Source organism: Corapipo altera, unplaced genomic scaffold (assembly GCF_003945725.1).
Source record: "Corapipo altera isolate COAL_440 unplaced genomic scaffold, ASM394572v1 75, whole genome shotgun sequence".
NCBI classification, from domain to species: Eukaryota; Metazoa; Chordata; class Aves; order Passeriformes; family Pipridae; genus Corapipo; species Corapipo altera.
Window position 1 is genome coordinate 921,391 of NW_020884887.1, and position 20,716 is coordinate 942,106.

Here is a 20,716-nt window from a genome sequence, read left to right on the forward strand (position 1 = left end):
AAAAAGAAAAAGAAGAAAAAGAAAAAGAAAAAAGAAAAAGAAGAAAAAGAAAAAGAAAAAAGAAAAAGAAGAAAAAAAAAGAAAAAGAAAAAGGAAAAAGAAGAAAAAGAAAGAGGAAAAGAAAAAGAAAGAGAAAAAGAAAAAAAAAAGAAACTTCAGCAGTATTAATAGAAGACAATACAAGAAAATAGATGTTTAATCTGTCAAACTCCAGGTCTTTTCTTCAGCTTCTCGTAAGCCTTTGGCCTTTATAGGATGGTTGAAATTCAGAATAAGGTCACAAAGCAGGAGCTGGCTTTCCACTAAAAGACAAAGGACAGTTTATCAGCACGGTTTTTAGGCAATGGCAGCCGCTCAGTGAAGGGCATCTACACAAGCACTTTTCGAAGTCTATCGAGTCTATCGACTCATTCACAGTTTTAATGGGTCACCTTGTTTTATTTACTTCAAGACATTTAAATTAAAATTAGTACTATTCGTATTTGAAGACTACCAGTGTTTCTGCAAAGGAATGACTTCTGACTATGCAACAGGTTTGCCGTGGTTAATTCCCCTGATCCTATTGCTGCTGGTAACTACTGCTTAATGACTTTGACGATTCTATTGCTACGTGTAACCACTGCTTCCTTAACTTGTCCAAACACAAGCAAATCTCTTGTTTCATTACATGAAAACAGCTGCACCACAAAGGAAAACGAGCCCTTCACAACTCTTAGAAGGCCTTAAACGCCCTCTCCCGTTACTGGAGGATGAAGGCGGAGTTACCATTCAGCTTCTTCAACTCGCTGGACATTTTGTCAACACTTTTAATCGCAGCCTCGAGGTTAAACTGGCCCGCAGCAGCAGTGGGTTTGGTGCCCTGTATGAAAGAGGAACAAAACATAACTGGCAGGGTTCATAAACTCATTGAAATAGCCACGAAAATGTTTTCTTTGATTTTCTTAATTAATATTTTAACTAAAACTTCCCCCTGTTTTATAATTATCCACTTAGATATGGCAATTTGCAACTATGGCAGGCAGGTACCAAACACTCAGGGCAGAGGTTTTTTTCTGTCACTTTTTTTTTTTTTTTTACCAATAGCTGCAATGAAATGAATCCTGTCTACAATTTCCTCTCCTCACCAGCATTTGTTTCCGTTTTGGTTTTGACCTTTTTCCTGCAGAATCAAAGTTAAAATGAGTCCAGTAATATCAGCAGCCACAAGATGGAGCTGATGTGACATTAATGTGCATAAGGAAGTGGTCACTATTAGCACCGAGTGTTAATGAACCTGCCACAACCTGCCCAGAAACATTTGTGTCTGTGCAGGTAATTAGTTTCTAAACAACATCTTTTTGCTTACTTTGGAAATCACATTCCCTCTCTTTAACCTTTACTTAAAACCCAATCAAAATCTAGAGACAATTAAGACTAGGAACCATTTGGATTAAGTATATAATTTGAATTTTCAAATTCGTACTAGACTCCTTTTAAGGTTTTTTTTTTTTTTTCTCTGAGGAAAAATATGAAAGAGAAATGCACGTATCAGATATTCTGGACTAGTTATAAGCTCTTTATTTATCATTCAGAAAATCTAAAAATAAAATCTGGGAAAACTCTGGGTGATCCATAAATAGTGTTCACTACATGGAACACCTCAGCACGTTGAGAAATACGACTAAATGAATTACCATACATTTAACATTGATTCTTTGTCTGAGTCCCTCTTCCCTTCACACAGTGGCTTTATGTTGAGTTCATCAGCCAGTGTCAAAGATCCTAAAAAGACAACCCTCAAATTATTAAGGCTTAATACATATAGTATATATCTGTATATATCTCACGTAAAAATACATAATAGCATTTGAAAACTATAACGATTAGACCTCATTTTCATTAGTGTTTTTTGAAAGTAGAGTCAAAGAGGTGAAACAGTTTTAATTCTTCTTGAGGAAGAAAAAAAATCTTGGATTTTATTTATTTTACTTTCTTTTTGAGACAGCATTTCAGAATTTTTTAGGAGTTAAACATGAAGTCACTAATAGTGAAAAGCCTGCATATAATGATGAAGAAATCCTCAAACATATGCCTTTTTTTTTTTAACTGAAAGCTTTCTGAGAGATCTGAAAAGACACTGAAATTGTTTTCTAATATCAGTTTATGGAAGGAAAAGCTAAAGCACACACGAAAATAGTCAAGTGTTGACTGTGATGGGGCATCTCCCCCAGGCCACACTGTGATCTGAGATTCTTCAAGTGACCTTAAAACACTGTCTGTTGGTCAATGACAGAGCTGAGATTAAATACCAGATCCCTGGGCTCTTTCTTCCCCCATTCTTCCTGCTCCTCTCTCCTCACGGATCAGGACACCCTCAGGTGAGCTGAAGTGTGTGACCTCACTGGAGAGTTGTTTAAATGCTAAAAAAAAGGGAGAAAATGGGGTCAGGACACCCTCAGGTGAGCTGGAGTGTGTGACCTCACTGGAGAGCTGTTTCAACACTAAAGAAAAGGGAGAAAATGGGGTCGTTATTTCACCCTGGGATGTGTTTTCAGAACAGGCACAATGAAATGATAAAGACTGTGCTCAGCAACAGGGCAGACACCGAGCCCCTCTGGGAGTGCCCCCCAGATGTCCCACAGTGAGGGCACAGCTCATTTGGGCTCCCTTGAGGATGAAGCCCCTGCCCAGGGGCACCAGCTTTGATGTCCCCCTGAGATGAGGGAACCGCACAAACCTTGAGGGTTTCCCTGCTCCCAGGCTGCCCTTCCAAGCAGCAGAGCAGAAGGGGTGTCCTGCTGGAATGCCAGAATCAGAGAGAGCAGTGGCAGGTACCTCCCAGGCTGCTCAGGCTGTGCTGGCAGCTGCCCCCTGTCCTGGGGGTGCTCCATGGGCAGGTCTCTGTGCTGAGAGTCAGAGCCATGGGCACCAGTCCCTGCATGGCACACGGGCACAGAGCCCTCAGCTCCAGGAGCTGCTGCCCTGGGCCTTCCAGGTGGCACCTACAGGGATGTCCCGACTGCTCCTGAAGCACAGCCAGGCCCTCTGAGCACCCCATTCCCTGGCAGGAAAAATTCCAGGACACCAGAGACTCCAGGGGGATTTTGGTGCTCCTTTTCTGCTGCCACAGAGCTGCCTGGGCTGTCTCTGAGGAAACGACCCCATCCCCTCATCACATGTCTCTGCTGCTCCTTCCCCCACACACTCTTCCCCTGCTACTGTGTGGTCCCTCTCATAGCAGACAGTCCTCCAAAACTTCTCCAATGTGTAAAATGGTTTATGTTGGAAGGAACCATGGAGGTAATCTGCTTCCAAGCCCCTGGTCATGGGAAGGGACACCTTCCACTAAACCAGGTTGCTCCAAGCCCCGTCCAGCCTGGCCTTGAGCACTTCCAGGTGCTGGTGGGGTCTGCAGGCAGCAGCCACACGGCCCTTTCCACCAGCAGTGAGGACACTGCTGTAACCACAGCCTGGCTGTGCCCTGGCTCCTTCCTGGCAGGCACTGGGCCAGGCTGATCCCTCCAGTTTGGAACAGCCCCCCTGCTCTGGAGCCCACCTGGGCAGGGGGATGTGCAGACCCCACACATGGGCAGCCCAAAGGCTTCACTGCCTGATGTTCATCAGCAGGGAAAGCCTCCTATGGTGTGTCCCTCTTCCAGCACCTCAGGGATTCAGCAGGTTGCAGGAGCCCTGGAGGAGTTATGATTTTAGGAGTGGGAGGTGAAAATTAACCACAAATGCTGCAAGGGCTGAAGAAGAAATGGAGAAGAGAGGGCTGAGGTGTCAAGGGGGGTGGGGCGGGGAATGGTGAATGAATTTCCTCTTGTCCTTTGAGAGCCCATTGCATGTTGCAGCAACTCATTTATAAAACTAATTTATCATCAACTTAAATTCACATGATGAGCAAAGCTCAGATCATGAACCTAAATTCAAGGAAGACAAGAGGGGCACTTTGCTAGACAGATTTATCAATTAGATAAATTTATCAATTTTATCAATTTAGACTGTGTCTAAACACACAGTGAAACACTGCCCTCAGATGCACATACCTGACTTGAGTTCAAATCAACAAAACCTGCTAACTAATGAGCTGGACTTGGGAACTGCTCATTTCTTCCCCAGTGTGTGCCCTGCAGTATTTAAAGCCAGGGACACCAAGCAAGGCAATGACAGTCAGCACTTTTCTTTAATTTACTGAAACCACTTTTCCTGCTGCTCAGAATTCATCTGTATTTTGAACTTGCTGTTTGGCACCAGTGGAGAAGGAGTTCCCAGTACCTCAGAGGAGAGTGGAGTGACTTGGATGTGCAGTAGAGAACAGATGGGCAGAGGAGTCAGCTGCCTGCCATTTACTGACTCTGCCATTCTCCATCTTTTCAGGGTGTGCTTTCATAACAAATTCTTCTTTAAAAGAGAGCATTCTACGTGTATTGGTTTATGGCTGTGGGGGAAGCTGAATTGCGACTCAGAACAGCATTTTCTGGTTAAGCACAATTAAAGTGTGATTCATAAAGAAAACATGATGTGCTGCTCAGGTTGTGGGGCTTTCTGGAGATGAGAAACACAGAGGAGGAAACACTTCACATCTGCACTAATTCCTGTACTCTCAGTCTACAACCTCTTGCAGGATCCCAGGGCAAACAATTTGAATGTGCCCTTCCTGTGTGCCCCTAAAGAAAAAGTCCAGCAGAACCTGGTGATTTTGTTGGTAGAAAACTAAAGTATAGCTGCATACATAAGAACACACAATGTATCTCCTCTATATAGAAGAACCTACAAATGTGTATATAAATACAGGTACAAAAAAGTAAAATGGTAACCAGCAAGTTCCTGAAAACATTGGTGTCATTTTCTTCACTAACCTGTAAAGCAGAATGCTTCAACTGATAAACCCCTGTTTATGTAAGTTTACTTTCTACCTTGTTTTTTTCCTGCATCCTATAAATAATCTTTCGCATCGTACTTAAATTCTCCTGTAAACTAACTGCTGAAGGAAAACAGAACATTGAAATGACCAGAAAAATTCTATTTAAAATACATACAGTAAACTGAGTTGCCAGAACTAATTGGACAAACCAAAGAGAGAGGGTCTCAAAAGCAAGGCCTTTCTAAAAACAATCTTCAATAATGTGAGATATTAACAAGCAAGAAGACTAAAAGTGCAGGAGTTTGACTGTACGTGGCATTTTCTTCTAAGAAAAAAAGAGGGAGTGAGAGATATTTAATTTCTGCAGTCAAATTTACTTGGAACTGAAATCCTTTCTGGGTTTCTTTATAAGGTAATATTTCAAATTGAAAGGTGAAATTAATAGTGTGAATTATTGAGTTACACCTCTGAGAGGAGTGTTCTCGTCAGTGTTGCCAACAATTTCATACCAACCTGTCAGACATGAGCTGTAGTTTCAGCTTTCCCTGAAATAACCCCCCAGGTTTATGTGCAAAGATACACAGAGGTGAAGCTGAAGAGGTGAAGTTCTCTTTAATCACGGGCTGCTCCAACACACAAGCAGCTCTGCCCCCCGAGGCTTTCGGAGAACACGCTTGGCTATGGGAAATGAAGCTGGTCAGGTACCTTTATGGGTGTCAGATAAAGACAGAATTACTACCAAAGCAGTTCTCTAAGGAGGAGAAAAGATTGGGAAGACTAGAAAAGTATTTGAGGATGTGAAATTAGGATTATGATGCGAACAGCAAGCACTGCAGGCAACTAAAACATGGCAGATCACTTCACAGAACTGCCTTCCTCAGCTCTGCAGCAAAATTACTTTGACTACAATTCCTGGCAAAATAAAATAGTTAAATACACAACCACTGAACAGGAGGGTTTCAAAACAAAGGATATACAAGATTGTTTTCCTGTATAATCACAGATGAAGTAGAAAGACAGAGATCGTGATCTCATATTGCATCTTATGGTTATAAAGATGTTTTAAAGAAAATGTTCTAAAGGGAAGTAGAAAAAAAAATCTACTGACTTCAGAGTCGAACAGTATTTTAATATCTATTAATAAACATTAATAAAGTTAACTAATCTATTAATAAACATTAATAGAGTCTATCTTTTAAGGAAGTCAAATTTACAACAGGAGATGAGATATAAGGAACTCACAGAATCATCAAGGTTGGAAGAGACCCTCAAGATCATCTAATCCAACCATCAACCCAGCACCACCATAATCACCCCTAAACCACGTCCCCAAGTGCCATATAAGCTTCTACTGAAAATATTACCATTTGCTGTTACCTTGAAAGCTTTATCTTTCATAAAAATGTCCTAGTGGGTCTAATAGGAGAGTTTGAAGTTTCAAGGCACGTTATTAAACTTTCACATGAAAAACTCTGACAAAAGGGAAACTGATTTTTTTACCATTGCTTCAGTATGAAAACTGTTAATCCAGAGGGCAAGGAAAGTCAAGCAGAAACCAAACCAATACACACAGAAATCACTCATCCTCGACATATGACAGTTATTTCTGATAAAATAATGTGTTTCATAAGCCTTAGAGCACAGGCTGGGTTTTGAGCAATGAAAACTGGTAAATGCTGATGGCCAAAAAAAAAAAAAAGCTGATCAGATCATGGTACAAAGAGAGTAAAGCAAAAGCCAGACTTTGTCTTTAAAAGAAGTTACAATCCAAGTTGAGACAAAGAGTGACAGGTAGAAAAGATTGCCAAGATATGGACCTGCCTTAATACACGCTCAGGAAATAGGAAGAGTAAACCCTGGGTTAAAATGCATATTTGTGACATAGCATAATGAGTGAAACTCGTTTGCTTGGCGAGTTTTCAGCCAGAAAACGTCAGGAAATTATGCAACACACGATGTTACATTGCAATACATCGTGTTACATTGTTACAGCATGCAACACTTTTTTTGAGACTCTTTAATACTTGATTAGGACAATCTTAACCCCACTCATGTTGCACCTACAGAACGAAAGCCACCGCAGCCTTTTCACAGCTGAGGGGTAATTAAGAAACTGATACAAAAAACCCTAAATACCGTTGAGCCCATGCAAAATCCTGCCCTTAATTTAGTAAGGGCTCATCTGCACACTTTGCTTTGCTGATTGCCGCGGGCAAAGGGTGTCAGGCTCGGAGACACAAATCGCTGCTCTCCCTTTGAGATACAGAGTTTCATTCCAGCAGATCCTGAACTGGGCAAATTCCCGGAGGGGAAGACAAGCAGAGCCCTGTTTCCTTCTCTCTCTTGCCCAGGAAATGTTTTCCTGCGCAGTGCTCTGTTTTCCGAGCTCCCAGAACAGAAGGTTTTAACATTTTGGATGTTTTTGTCTTCTGCTTGTTGGCGGGGCAGTTTAAATCCCAACACTGAACCTACGAGGTGCTTCCTGCTGCTCTAAAATGTATTTCTGAAAGTTATTTTTAAGCAATAAACAACATAAACTTATTCTTTGTAGATACTCTGAAAGGACTCTATTTGATAATCTGGAAAGTTCTTTTATGCAGTAATAGGTTTTAAACTATAATTTTATTAAATGTATTATTTAATTATATGACATTCTAAAGATGTGAATATTCAATAACTGAAGACAAGTGCCTGTATAATGCTAATACAGATAGAATCATGTGCTGAAACTGGTTAGTTGGTATGAATAACTTTTATGCAAAAAGAAAGGCATATTTCCAGTAGCTGTTTAATTTATAACATTTGTGCTGTTCAGTTTTTTTTAATGAAGTCAGGTAACTGGGTGGTGAATTTTTTAAAAGATGAACAGTAAATATCAATTAAGTTCTGGTGGGACAATTTGGGAAATTAATCATAAATGTTATCCTTAGTGGAACTTTGGGAGATTTACTATTATTTTTGCTTTCTTCATGGTCCCTGTGTCACGGAAAGGGATGGCTACTGAGGAAAGCTTGGCAGGCAAATGGAGTCGATGGAATTGGAAACACAGTTGTTCTTGTAGGGGTGTTAAAAGTGAAATTCAGATCCATTCACGAGCTGAGTGGAAGATTTTCAAGAAGTATTTAGAAATTCTTCGTGCTTTTTGGATTTCACAATAAAAGCAATTTCTGGTGCCATCAAATATTTTCCCACTGATAGTAAAACCACCGAAATGACACAGGACTTGATGCAACTCTGAACGTTTACTCCATTATCAGAACCACAGAACTATATCTTTTTTTAGCTCTTAACTGCACTCACATCTTTTTCCCTACATCCAGTCACACCCCAAATGAAATTCAAGAAGATTTTGCTCACTCACCCAGGAAAAGTGAGTTCATAAAGCAAGGAATTGTGAAATTGTCTCCAGATCCTACCAGTGAGTCCAGATTGCCTCTTGGAAAATGCTGAGCCCTTTTGATTGAGACGGCATTACTTAATAGCTCTGGTTTTATAGATATTTCCCCACTGCTGTTTTATCTCCCTGGCTTTTCACAGCAGTAACAGCCCAGTGCCTGAAATACTGCAGGGAGATATAAGGGAGAGTGTTTCTATCAGTATGTCAAGTTTATCATTTGCTACACAGCAAATTATCCCATCCTAATTTAAATTCATTTAGCACTGTAAACTGTAATGGTTAGAGACAAGATGTAGATATCACAGCTTCTATTAGCTGCTTCTATTGTAATTATCTACATTTTTTTCATTTGCCAGCTTGCATACATCACTACACAAAACACCCTATCAGCATTAGAGGTACAGAAATGAGAACTGAACAAAAGAGTAACATTCTGCTCCGGGAAATGTTATTATCATTGTGAAATTACAGGCTTGATTACTTTTGTTGCTTTATCAGAAGGCTGCTTTTTGGATTCACTCATGAACCAATTCCTGCCTCAGCTGTTCAACTGGGCATTTCCCTGTAAGTCAGGCTTTTCATAAATTGGCTTTCTGAAATTAAAAAAAAAAAAGTCTTAATTTTTGCAACAACGTTCGTACTGTATAAATACAACTGTGTCACAAATTCCACTGTCAGCGCTGAAAGCTGGAGTGGCAGAAGCAGAGCAAGAGAGAAGCCACTAGATGCCCTCCTTCCCACAGCCAAGGTGTGTGAGGCAAAGTTAAGAGGAAAGTGGCATCGTGCTCGCTGAACAAGCTGCTGGTTTAGTGCAAATGTGAGCATGACAAGAAAAATAATAGATGTCAGATAATTAATGCCACTGCCTTAATAGCATCTGGTATTAGCTTATCCTGCAATCCTGGGCGAGGCTGTGGCAGAGGAAGGAAGGCACACACCCACAGGAGCTGCTCCCACGCTGTGCTGTCAGTGCTTATCCCTCACAGTGCCACCCATGGCAGGGAATTCAGGCTCAGTCAAACAACCCCAAAGGAAACCTTCTCCTTTCTGTTCACCACAGTGACAGCCGAGAGAACTGCATCTCCCCTTGCTGAAGTTGTCTTTGGCTCCAGCTTTTGCGTTTATCTCGCGGAAAATCTCCTGTTCACGTACCCTGGTCAGGTGTGTACCTGGGGGAGCTGCTTTGTTCATGAAGTCACATCAAGTTCTGAAACAACAAAGTAAACTGAAATACTGGCATTCGATCAGATTCTTTTAGCAGAAGAGAGAATGTGTGAAGCCAGTTATTTCAGCTGGAGTTTGACAGTCTTTCAAGTCTGAACGAGACCACTCTGGAATAACTGTGACCTAAGTTAAAGAGTTATTAGCTGTGATCACTTTGTGCAGATAATTGGCATCAAAGACTAACACCTGTCACCATCCTTAGAGGGGTTTAACAGACATGTACATGTGGCATTTGGGGACACAGTTTAGTGGTGGCCTTGGTAGTGCTGGGATAATGGTTGGACTCGATGATCTTCGACGTCTTTTCCTTCCTAAACAATTCTATGATTTTGAGTTTTCAGAAATGGGAAGCGAGGCCTTTCTCCCCCTTCCTTCACCAAACCTGGTTTATAGCTAAGAAATTAAAAGTAATGTTAAAATTGTATTCTTTTCATGGTCTGTCCTGCTCAAAATAACTTTACATAGATACAATTGCTTTCATTGTTTTTCTAATAAAAATTTTTTAAACCGTACAATGAAACTGCACAAGAAAAAGAAAAAATAACCCAAAACTCCTCAAAAGGATAAGAATTGGAATTTGGAAGATTGTTCCAGGAACCAGTCTGACAGTTGATAATTTCTCTTGTAGACTCTAAAGGGGTGAAATCTCTAATGACATTACGAGATTTCTTTGGAACCACAGAGAAATTATTTTATGACTAATCAGGCACGTTTAAATGCAACAAAATATGTGTAGTTACACACAATCCCCCTTTCTGTGTATTCTGGTATATTAGCACTGACATAACCAGAGAAATGCTGTGCAATCCTTTTTTATTGTGCCCATTTTTCCACGAGTTTGGAAGTTAGACAAATCATAAAAAGGGTCATGTAATTTGATTATCAGAGGGGTGCATTGTACAGATACACTCAAATTGCATCACAGCACAAAGCAATGGGAGGTGCTTCCTTTTCCCAAATGAGGCAGGAGGTGGCTTTAAAGGGAAATAAAGGACATCTGTCCTAACAGTTTCAAATGGTATGAACAAGAAATAACATCATATATAAATTTTACTGAGTAGAATGTGAAATAAAGCTGTCCAGAGTCAGCAACACTGGCAATACACTTGCCCTGCAAATCCAGGCACCCCTTCAGTGCCCTCACCTCCTTGTACCCCTGCACATGATGTACCTGCAGGATAAGAAGCAGATTCCAGCCATCACCAGGTAATGCCAACTGTCCCTTTGCTCTCTGGGGCTGTGTCAGCTGTGTGGTGACTCAGGTAAACTCAAAAAAGTGTTTTCTGTTGGATTCTACTGGAGTCACTACAGAGTGACATCAATAAAAGGTTCCATAAAGCCTTTTCTTGGGTCTCAGCAAATCCAGAAGTAATTAATAGTTACACACTGCACCTACTACCCTCATCACAGATAGTCTAAAATCCAGACTGGTTGGATTCTGTGCAGAATTGCATATTATATGAATGCTTGCAAAACAGAATATCCTATTCCAGACCAGCAGATGCTTTAGTGACCCCTCAGCAGGAGATAAGACCGTTTCCTGGACCTTCATAAACTTTCTCCTTTGACATCCCAGGTATAAATTCTGGAAGTGTGATTAAGTACTGAAATACAGGGTTGCTCTCTTTGCTCTGTGTTACAGCCAGGCAGGTCTTGCTTCCCAAAATTACCTTACTCAGCTACAACCATCAGTAGCAGCAACGCTTGGCCAGGGTCAGTCAGCCTTGCAGACAGCACAGCACAGACATCTCAAGACACAAAAACATCCTTCCTGCAAGGAATTGTGGGCTCAGCCAGAAACAACATGTTTACAAAGCACTGGATTAGGCTCTGGACACCCCAAGGAAATAAAAACGGCCCATTGGAAGTGGATCTTTGCAAGCTACTTTAACAGAAGGTTATTTTTGTTCCTTTCTTCCTTAAGAACTTGAGGAATTTGATATGAAACAGTTAGTTTAACTTTGGAGAATTCATAGACATCCACAGATAACGTTACTTGACAGGTATTACACCCATTTCCTAATCCATTCACATTATTCCCCTGCACAGTCCTCAGAAGGAATGAAAATAAAGCAGATTATTTCTTAACGCCTAATACTGCTTAATATCTCTTTTGACACGTCTGGGACATGTAAATCATTATAAATTTCCTTCTAAAGTTAAATGAGATATACTGAAATTAAGTAAAATGGAAAGGCTAAGAATGTTCTGACGTTAATTGCCAATTTAGGCATAATATTGCAAGTTTTTTGCTGCTGGGAATTGTAAGTCCTAACTCTAAACGAGGAACCTGTGAAACTGAGAACTTCTTTACATGTGTAAATATTTACCTTTTCTGCACAAAATTATCGCAATATTTTATTCTGAACTCCCTCCTGTAATTTTCATCTGAATTAGTGTTGCACAGAGATATTTACTTTTGAATTTACACTCTTGCAGTGGAAATTTTAAGAGAAATGAGCAGCTACAAATTAGACTGTTCACTGCTGTCAAGCTTCTTGTTTGTGGTTGTAATGAATCAGCAGGTTTTGCTACAGAACTGCAGAGGTTACTGTGCCTCAGATGAGATTTTTCCATGTCCCTGGCTGTGCCATCACACTTTTCTTTATATTTTACCAGTTTTTTGTCCTATCTTGTTCTTACACAGGTGAGAGAGAGGCCAAAAAAGCCAGTGGTTGAATTAGGAAATGATTCAAGAAGCTACAAAGTCTCTTGATTTGAAGAATTAGCGAAAATATTCCTATCTCTGAGTGGAGGCCTGAACTCAGAGTGGGTCCCAGACTTCAGCCTGGGCTTTGCCTACAAAAACAGACCTAGAGGGATCCTAAGGAGCTGTTCCTGAACTAAATCCATGAGAGCACAAAAATGGTGTTCAATCAGAAGCAAAAGATTTTCCTTTTTTAACTTTGTGTTAGTGAAGATTTGAATACAGCAAAAATTTTGGCCTTTAATGGCCAAAGTACTTTGTCATTCCAGCAACTGGGCAGTTAAAATCTGTGTGTGTGTCCCTAAAATCAAGGAAGAAAGAAAGGAGGGAGATCAAGCATCACAGAATAACAGGGCTCTGATTAAATATTTGCTTTTGTCTGGTACATATCCCTTAGTAATACACATAAATAATTTTTATGCCTTGTCATATGATCATAACTTGTGATCTTTGCTACCTTGGCTGATACCAAGAACTTCAGGATCATTTCAGCCTCTGCTTTGTGCTCATCACTTTATCTCCTTTCAGCAGCCACACGCTCTCCTGACTCCACCTTATTCCTTAGAGGAAGCAATGAGCCTCCACTGAAAGTCATGAGAACATTTATTTTCTGGAGTAAAATGATGACATTTTACTGCCCAAGCTTTTCGGAACACTCAGGTTATGTTGCTCCAGTGGCTGCTTTTTATAGCTTTCTCCTCTAGCAAGAACTTTCAATGTAAATGTTTGAGAAAAACACAAAACAACAGTAAATAGAGGAATTTAGAAATGTAAAAGCCTACTCTGACTTGTTTTAATCATATCTCATCAGAGAAATGTGTGTTGAGTATATATAAAAAATCCTAGCCCCTCCTGTAAATCAATATTTGGTGAAGCAAAAATTCATCAGCTCTCTAATACTCAATGTTTAGTTACCTACTGGTTGGGTTTTCCCTCAAGAAGTCCATCTTCTAACCATCATAAGTTTGTTTTTGATAACTGTACCACTGGAAAAAAAGCCTGTAAGTGCCCTAAAAATATCCACAAGTACAATTATGTAGTTATTCCAAAATAGTCAATGTACTTCACCAAAATGATTCATGCAAGGTTAATTTTCTTACTTCATTCTTAACAGTTTCTCTGACACAAAGGTTTCCCAGCTGGTGAGCATTGCTGGGTAGCATGGCTGGGTTACTTTTTGGAAAAGCTGCCAGAAGTAACTTTGGTGTCATTATTCATTAGCACTTTGATCACATTAGCGGGGATTTGTTGGCAACTGTTGGTGCAATAAAATACATTTTAAATGCTTTGGCTGTAGAGTCTGCTGTGCCTAATCAGACTGGCACTGCCCTCTGTTGTGAAGTGTTGCATGATTTACCACTTTGCCCAGGCACTCTCAGTTGATTAAATCCCTCTTTCCTTGCTGCTGGGCAGCAGAACTGGCAGCAGCGAAGCGTCTTTAATATTCCATGTAGTGCAGCTCTAGAGCTCTTGGAATACGTAAGTCCAAATTTTGGTTTAAAAGCTCCCTAAATTTGATTTTCCTTGGCTGCAAATAGGCAACCTGAAGATGAGCAGGTAAAATATTACAGCTGATGCAGAAGACATTGAAATTTGCACCTCCCAATGTGCTCCAGCCTGAGGTGAAGTTTGACTGTGAGTGAGAGTTCGAGTCACTGGTGCATTCACACCTCGTCACCCTGCAGAGCTGCCAGAATAGTGAGGCTGCCACCCAGGATACAGGATCCAGCAGCTGGAAAAGGGACATTCAGTCACTTCAAATAAAGCTCTGTACACCTGTCAGACGCTTAAAATTTCGGGACAGTGCAAACAGTTCATGCTGTGAACAGTAACCTGATTAACAGGCCCATTAACAATGCATTGGATTGTTTTTGGAAGGGATCAATCTGAGTAATATGATTATTAACAATTAGCTATTCTGTTGGTCCTACTCATTTTCCAAGCTCTAATGGTGTGAGCAGCAAATGGAAGCACTTTGGAGTGAGTTGTTTAGCTGTTGATTGGACTGTATCTGGCACTATTCACTCCAGCACTGATGTGGATAACTATTCAAGTAATGAGAATTTGGGCCAGAAACATGAGTATGGCAGTTTGGCTCACTGTGACTCTAACACAGGAAAGAAAATGGGATAATCTGATTTATGTATTTAAACTTTTACAGGGCTTTCAGGGCAAAATTTAAAATTTTTCAGGGACTGTGTTCCTCTGTAAGAAAAGCAATCCATTTATTCCAGTGTTCTGCTTTTCCTTTTTTTTTTTTTTCAGGCTCACAATAGTGATTTTTCCCTCTGTGTCCTCAATGAAGAAAGTAAAGAAGAATGAGAGGTAGGTATTGTCTTTTGTGGCAGCAGCAGAAGTTAATTACACTTCTAAAACTTCTTTATATCAATGATTCCAAACTACTTAAGGCAAAATGAAGCCTCCTTTAAAGCAAGGTCACCACCTGAAACAAACTATATCAAGAGCATATTTCCTCACCCAACAAACTACCCCTTAAAATTAGAATCATGTCAGCTCTTTGTACATTAATATAGATTTTCCCTATATTTTTGTTCCCTGCAAAACCAGCATGTAAACATGTGAGCCTGGATTCTGTGCTTTTGCATCCCTGATAGGGTGAATTACTCCAAGCAAGATTTTCACTGTAGTGTCTCTATATGATTTGCAAGCTGAGAAGAACTCGGTGTAGTTCTTGAATCCCAAGCTGACAGGGATCCAGTGGTGTGGCTGGGGGGCTGGTGGGACAAGCAGCCTGGATTCCTGTGGCACAGTCAGGACAGAAACCCAGATTGCCATTTGAGACTCATTTTTACACAGTTACACTTCATCAGATCTAACTTTGTGTATCAAAACCTCACTTAAAACATTATTTCCTTTCATTCCCCATCCTATCCACCTGTTTTGATATAGCCAGTACTAAAACATTTCCGTGATATAAGCAAGGATGTGTTTATTGTCAGCACTAATGCATTTAATATTTCCCAGGAACGTACTCATTAAATGAGAAGCCAATCCCACGAGCTTCCCAAACCACAACAATCAGGAACAGTAACTCACGACTCCCAGCAAGGGGCACTGTGTCACTAAATGTCCCTCACCACCTATTCTACACTAAAAAAAAAAGTTATTGTGCAAGTCATCTATTTAGCATGAAACTTGGAACCACATACACATCTTTTGTCACTTTTAGATGAAGGTAATCACTTTTATTAACGTGTTTCTGCTTATTTTATTCCTCAGTCAACATCTTGTTAGGTGTAGGACTCACAAATTGACTAAATTAAGATATGCTTTTGAAAAATGAGATGGAATTTACTTATTCACAAATGCTTGGGTATTTCAGAGGGAAATAGAGGTGTATATCCAAAGGATGAAATATATAAAGGATTTACTGTCCAGAAACTGGGGAGGGACACTGGAAAGTGTTTGGAGGCAGGATTCAATTTAAAGTTTAGGTGTGATATGCAGGGAAGTAACAAATCCTTTGCATGCTAAACAAAAACAAAATGAGGAGATATTCAGCAGATTCTGCTTTAGGGAGTCTGAAAACAAGAATAAGGACAAACCTGAACCAGTGTGTTATCATGAAAAGAATTCCCGTGGAGATGTTGGTCTTTTCCAAGGCTAAGAAGTGAAAAAGAAGAACTTTGGTCATCCAAATGAGAGATTTTCCAAGAAGGCAGAAAAATGAAAAGGAAGGCATTTTTAATAACAATCAGTGGGCAAACAAAATGCTTGGTGACTGCTGAAACTTGGCCAACGTGTAGATGGTTTTTCCAAATCAGATGACAAATTCAAGGACAGCAACACCATCAACCTTGACAAACCTTCAGGTGGAACAAGGTCGTCAGCAGGAGCACACCAGTACAGAGCTGGTGTGGAGCTGAACTCTTATCTCCTCCCTTTTTTTACCTTGTATTATCTCCAGGGTTGTGTGCAGTGCAATCAGATCCAAGCTACTCTCCTTTATAGCAGCTCTTTGTTCCAGATAAAAATTGTCATGAGAACTTCGAATGAATCATGGAATAGTTTGGGTTGGAAGGGACCTTAAAGCTCATCTTGTTCCACCCCCCTGCCATGGGCAGGGACACCTTCCACCAGCCCAGGTGGCTCCAAGCCCCGTCCAACCTGGCCTTGGACACTTCCAGGGATGGGGCAGCCACAGCTTCTCTGGGCAACCTGTGCCAGGGCCTCCCTACCCTCAGAGGGGAGGGTGTGGAGGTCCTAAAACTTCAGAAGTTTCTGGAGAACGTGGTTCTCTTATTTTTACAGTACAATTTCTTCCTTCCCTTGTGATGTTTCCTGGCTGGTTTTCCTGTATTTTTGTAAAGATATTTGTGAGAAAACACTGTAGAAGGACCTACTTCTCCGTGTGTCTTATTTAATGAATTGGAGAATCTGAGGTTTACTCTGAAGAATAAATGAGTATTTTAAACCAATCAGAGTTAAAAACAGTAGTTCAACACAGTTCAGCTGTAGTGGTTAAACTGCAGTAGTTAAACTCCAGCAGTTAAACACAGCAGAATTCAGGGGCACTTGCCCACACATCAGCTGGGAAAGGAACTATGACCTTATTTCTTCAAGCATTTGAAATATTTTAATCTTTCTAACCATTTTGCTTTTGAAACAAGGAAGATGCAAGAAGTTAAATGACTGTCCTCTTACCTCTGTTAGTCTGAGCAGCCAACCAGTGTCCTGCAGGTTGTTTAGGTCTCGACAATGAGGGGACCAGGCAGCTGTGGAATCCTTTGCAAAGGCATAATGCAGAAGCAATGTTTGACAGTAACTTCTAACATATCTCCCTTCCCTGCTCTGCTTTTACTATGATGTGCAACTCTACTACCAGGAGCCACCCAGCCGTCCCCAAGATTTCTTTGCTGCCTTGTCTGAGCATTTTTCCACATATTTAACTAGGGGTAGGAAAAAAGGCCATGTCTTGGATGGATATAATTTCTTCTCCAAAGGTCATTATGGTTCATTTCCTTCTGCCTGTAACTCTCTGGTGTGGTCACAGCTGAGGTGACAACTGGGCAGAGTGGAGGGGTTGCAGAAGGAAGCAACCCCCTCACAGCTTTTTCAGTAGTCAAAATTTGGTCAGGCCTGGGCCTGAAAGACTGATTGGGTGAGGAAGCAGAAGGCTGTGGCTGCTCTATAAAAAAGAAAACTTTTTTATGAGATCTTCTCTTTCTTTCTCTCCTCTCTATTTTTAGCATTATGGGAGGCTTACTCTGGATTTCTGACATCCTCACAATTTAGGACGCCCAGATAAGGAGTTTCCATCCATTGTACCAGGAAACTTCCATATTTTGTGCTCAGGAAGTACTTTCATGGTTTCAGGGTTACAGCAACCCTTGCAGAGCTGTTTCTGAGCTTTGTTCTGATGCACACTGCAGAAGTACCATCACAAACCAGTTTAAGGGGTTGCTGTTAATGAGATTAAGGCACAGTAAGTGGGTGGTTATTACACTGATTTTTGTTCAGCTGTTTCTATTTACAGGAGTACATGACAGAGAATGCCAATTTTGTTGTTGTTGGTTATTTTGTAGCTCTCTGTACTACATAAACTCAAAGGAATGAGAATATGCTGTATACTTTTCTCATGCTCAGCTCTATCCAAATCTCAGACATTTAGAAGAAAACCTCAAAAACAGCAGGGGGAAGTCTAATGTTTCTCAGCTCTTCCCTCATCTCACACGCTCAGAGACATAACCTGATGTGAATTTGTGACGCAGGTTAATTCAGGAACTCTTACTCCTCAGGATTTGTCATTGCATCTCAGTTGCTGTATGACTCTTCAGGAAGGCTGTAATTTCTTTTTCATTGCAAATGGATTGCCTGGGATAAATACCTGCCTCTTATTTTGTAGGCAGAGAAGGTCAATAACAGCCTTTATAGGATCTCTCCATAAAAGGCGACGATAAATAACAGTTTAACCTCTAATCTATATTAACAGACTGCCTTTATTTATTGTTTGAGTTGTGTGAAGACAAAGACAGGTAATCCAAAAGGAGCAGCTAATGACCTTCTTTTACAAGAGTGTAGATACCAGTGGGCAAAACCCATTTCAGCTTCAGCATCAAGCACGGGGCTATTTTGCAAAGAAACACTGCGTGTTAGTTGTTGAAACTTTTTCCTGCATTCCCCGAAACAAATGACACTATTCCGAATATTTTAAATAAAGTCTTTCATGTTGACAATGCTAATATTATATTTTAACATAGATTTGCCTTTGTGTTTTTCTGTCATTTTTTATTGCATTTTATAAATCCCAGAGCAGAGATCCACCAAGCTCACTTTGAGAAAGCCCTGGGATTTCTTTGGGATAGCATCATGCACTGGCACAGGTGATCATATGGCATTTCAATACTGTTTTCCTGGCTGAATCGGTGGGGAAGTTATTTCAATCAGAATTGTGGATCTGAGTTTGGAGAACCAGTCAGGAAGGTTAATTTTAAGGGGTTTTAAAAATAGGATTATTTCGTACAAATAATTTTCATGGGTAGATATTCCTAATGCAACGTAATCTTAAATTATTTTAATCTAATTATGCATTAAATCTAGATAATCATGGGAAAGATGGGAAGGGAGGGCAAGAAAATAACTTTATTAGTACTTGTAGTTCTGGGATTTAGCCACTCTGGCATTTGGGGGACAGATTAAGAAATTACTAACAAACATTATTTTTAAGGAATAGTTATGCACGTTTTGTGTTCTATCTAATAAATATTTCCTAATGCATGAAGATATGTATGTAATGAAGTTGTTTTTACTTACTTTTATATTTTAGCAATGCACAAGACAGGTAGCTGGAAAATGCTCTTCAACCTTAAGTCACGTACCTAGAAATAAGAAGTTAATTTTTATTTACAGAAGTACTGATCCACAGCTGCTCGTTATTTAATTTGTTCTTGAAATCTATCCTCTTGTTTAGAAATACCTTCAAAGCTCATTCAATTCATTTTTTAGTCTCGTTTTTCACTGAGTGAAAGAATCAATTTCTAGATGATCTTTAAAGATTTTTTTTTCTTCCTATTCCTACTTTATGAAGCCCATTTGTGACATTAAATAGCAAAAATCTCTCACACACACAGTGGCAGTTGCAGAAGGTGTATTAGAGTTGTAATAATGGGACAGGTGTTTCCTGAGGGTAGAGAACAGAAGTTCTAGCACAGTTTGTCTCACCTTAGTGTAAGAAACAAGAAAAGGAAGCCACAACAGTGCCGGGAGTGGAAGATTTTAATTTTCTGTTCAGTTACTGAAGGATTTTGATCTGTAAATGTACAGATTGTGTTTTCCAGGTTTACTCTGATTAATGAGAAATTATGACCGATCTCAGCTCTGTAGGAAATGTCAGTGGTGCTTTTTGAAAAGGAGGCCTTGGAAGCACATTGACCTTCCAAAACAGAGTCACCCAAAATTGCCAGTCTGATTTTCCTCTGCTGTTGGTTCTGCCATTGAGCTTTCTGATTCTCCCATTTCCATTCTCTGCAGATCCATTCTAATGAACTCTCTTACTTGGAACAATGAGGTCGAGCATAATTCAAATCCTGAATTAACTGCAAATCTGGCAATAGAAAAATTGATTTAATACTATGACAGGATTTTTCAATGTAAATATATTGCATTAATGATAAAGTTCAATTAAATGAAAGAAATGGATATTGTAAGGACTGACAAATCCAAGGCACCATTGTATCTGTAAGACTAATTAAATGTGTGCACCATGAGAACCCTGTGGAGATGGAACACTGGTGACTTTGAGAGCTACATACAACTGCTTTTACAAATATTTTAACTCAATTTTGGACAAACAGTCAACTGGGAGAACCTTAGGAGAAGACATACATCCTTCTTGCAATGTTGTTTTTAATATTACAAGTATTTGGCTTCATCGTGATTGAAATTGTGAAGCCTTTCTACCAGTTGGATTTACTGCAAGACTGTTGCACTATTTCTTTGAACTTTCAAACAGAAGGAGGCCAGATTTCAAACCTTAGCAGCAACCTTAATTGTCATATACATGCAATATCAATATGGAACAACTTCAAGGCTTTGTGGTTGTGTAGACCTTGGTGCCAACATGTGGCTCAGAGTAACACATGAAGAGTTGGGCTGTGAATCCAGGACAATATTCCTCTATTTCTGCTCAGTAATTATTCTTACTTGCAATGAAAAAAAAAAAAGATGTTGCTATTTTCCTATTCTTTTAATAGGGAAAGGGCTTTTTGGCGAAAAATACTGCTTTGTACATAGACAAGTGAATTCCAATAATTACTTGATGTTTAGAAACATGGAAGACCACTGAGGTGTCTTTTTGTTGCAAGTACATAAATCCCACAAATATGGAAAATGTACCCCTGTGGGAAACAGAAAAATGGCATATTTTCATTATGCCAAACAACTTTCTTTACAACTTTTGCCAAAAAAGATTTTGGCAATATAATGCTTTATAAGGTATTTTATAAGACTGATTCAAACTAGTTCCTTTTCTTAAATGAACCACTTGTAGCAATTAGGAAGTAGAGGAATGTGAGGCCAAATG

At 39.9% G+C, this 20,716-nt stretch overlaps 1 protein-coding gene across 2 annotated transcripts in view; it reads right to left on the reverse strand.

Moving 5' to 3' along the window:
* Positions 1-107: 107 nt before the first annotated feature.
* The window catches only part of CUNH5orf58 (chromosome unknown C5orf58 homolog), a 57,832-nt gene continuing 37,223 nt past the window's right edge, over positions 108-20,716 (reverse strand). The window contains exons 1-6 of one of the 2 annotated variants that reach the window (XM_027643732.1): positions 18,949-19,074; positions 16,840-16,920; positions 2,289-2,399; positions 1,679-1,761; positions 766-859; positions 108-302 (exon numbers count right to left, since the gene is read on the reverse strand). In XM_027643732.1, the coding sequence (XP_027499533.1) occupies positions 196-302; positions 766-859; positions 1,679-1,761; positions 2,289-2,316 (312 nt within the window). In that variant the 5' untranslated portion in view covers positions 2,317-2,399; positions 16,840-16,920; positions 18,949-19,074 and the 3' untranslated portion in view covers positions 108-195. Of the gene's footprint in view, positions 303-765; positions 860-1,678; positions 1,762-2,288; positions 2,400-16,839; positions 16,921-18,948; positions 19,075-20,716 lie in introns of those variants that run through there. The other variant, XM_027643731.1, reaches the window with a different exon arrangement.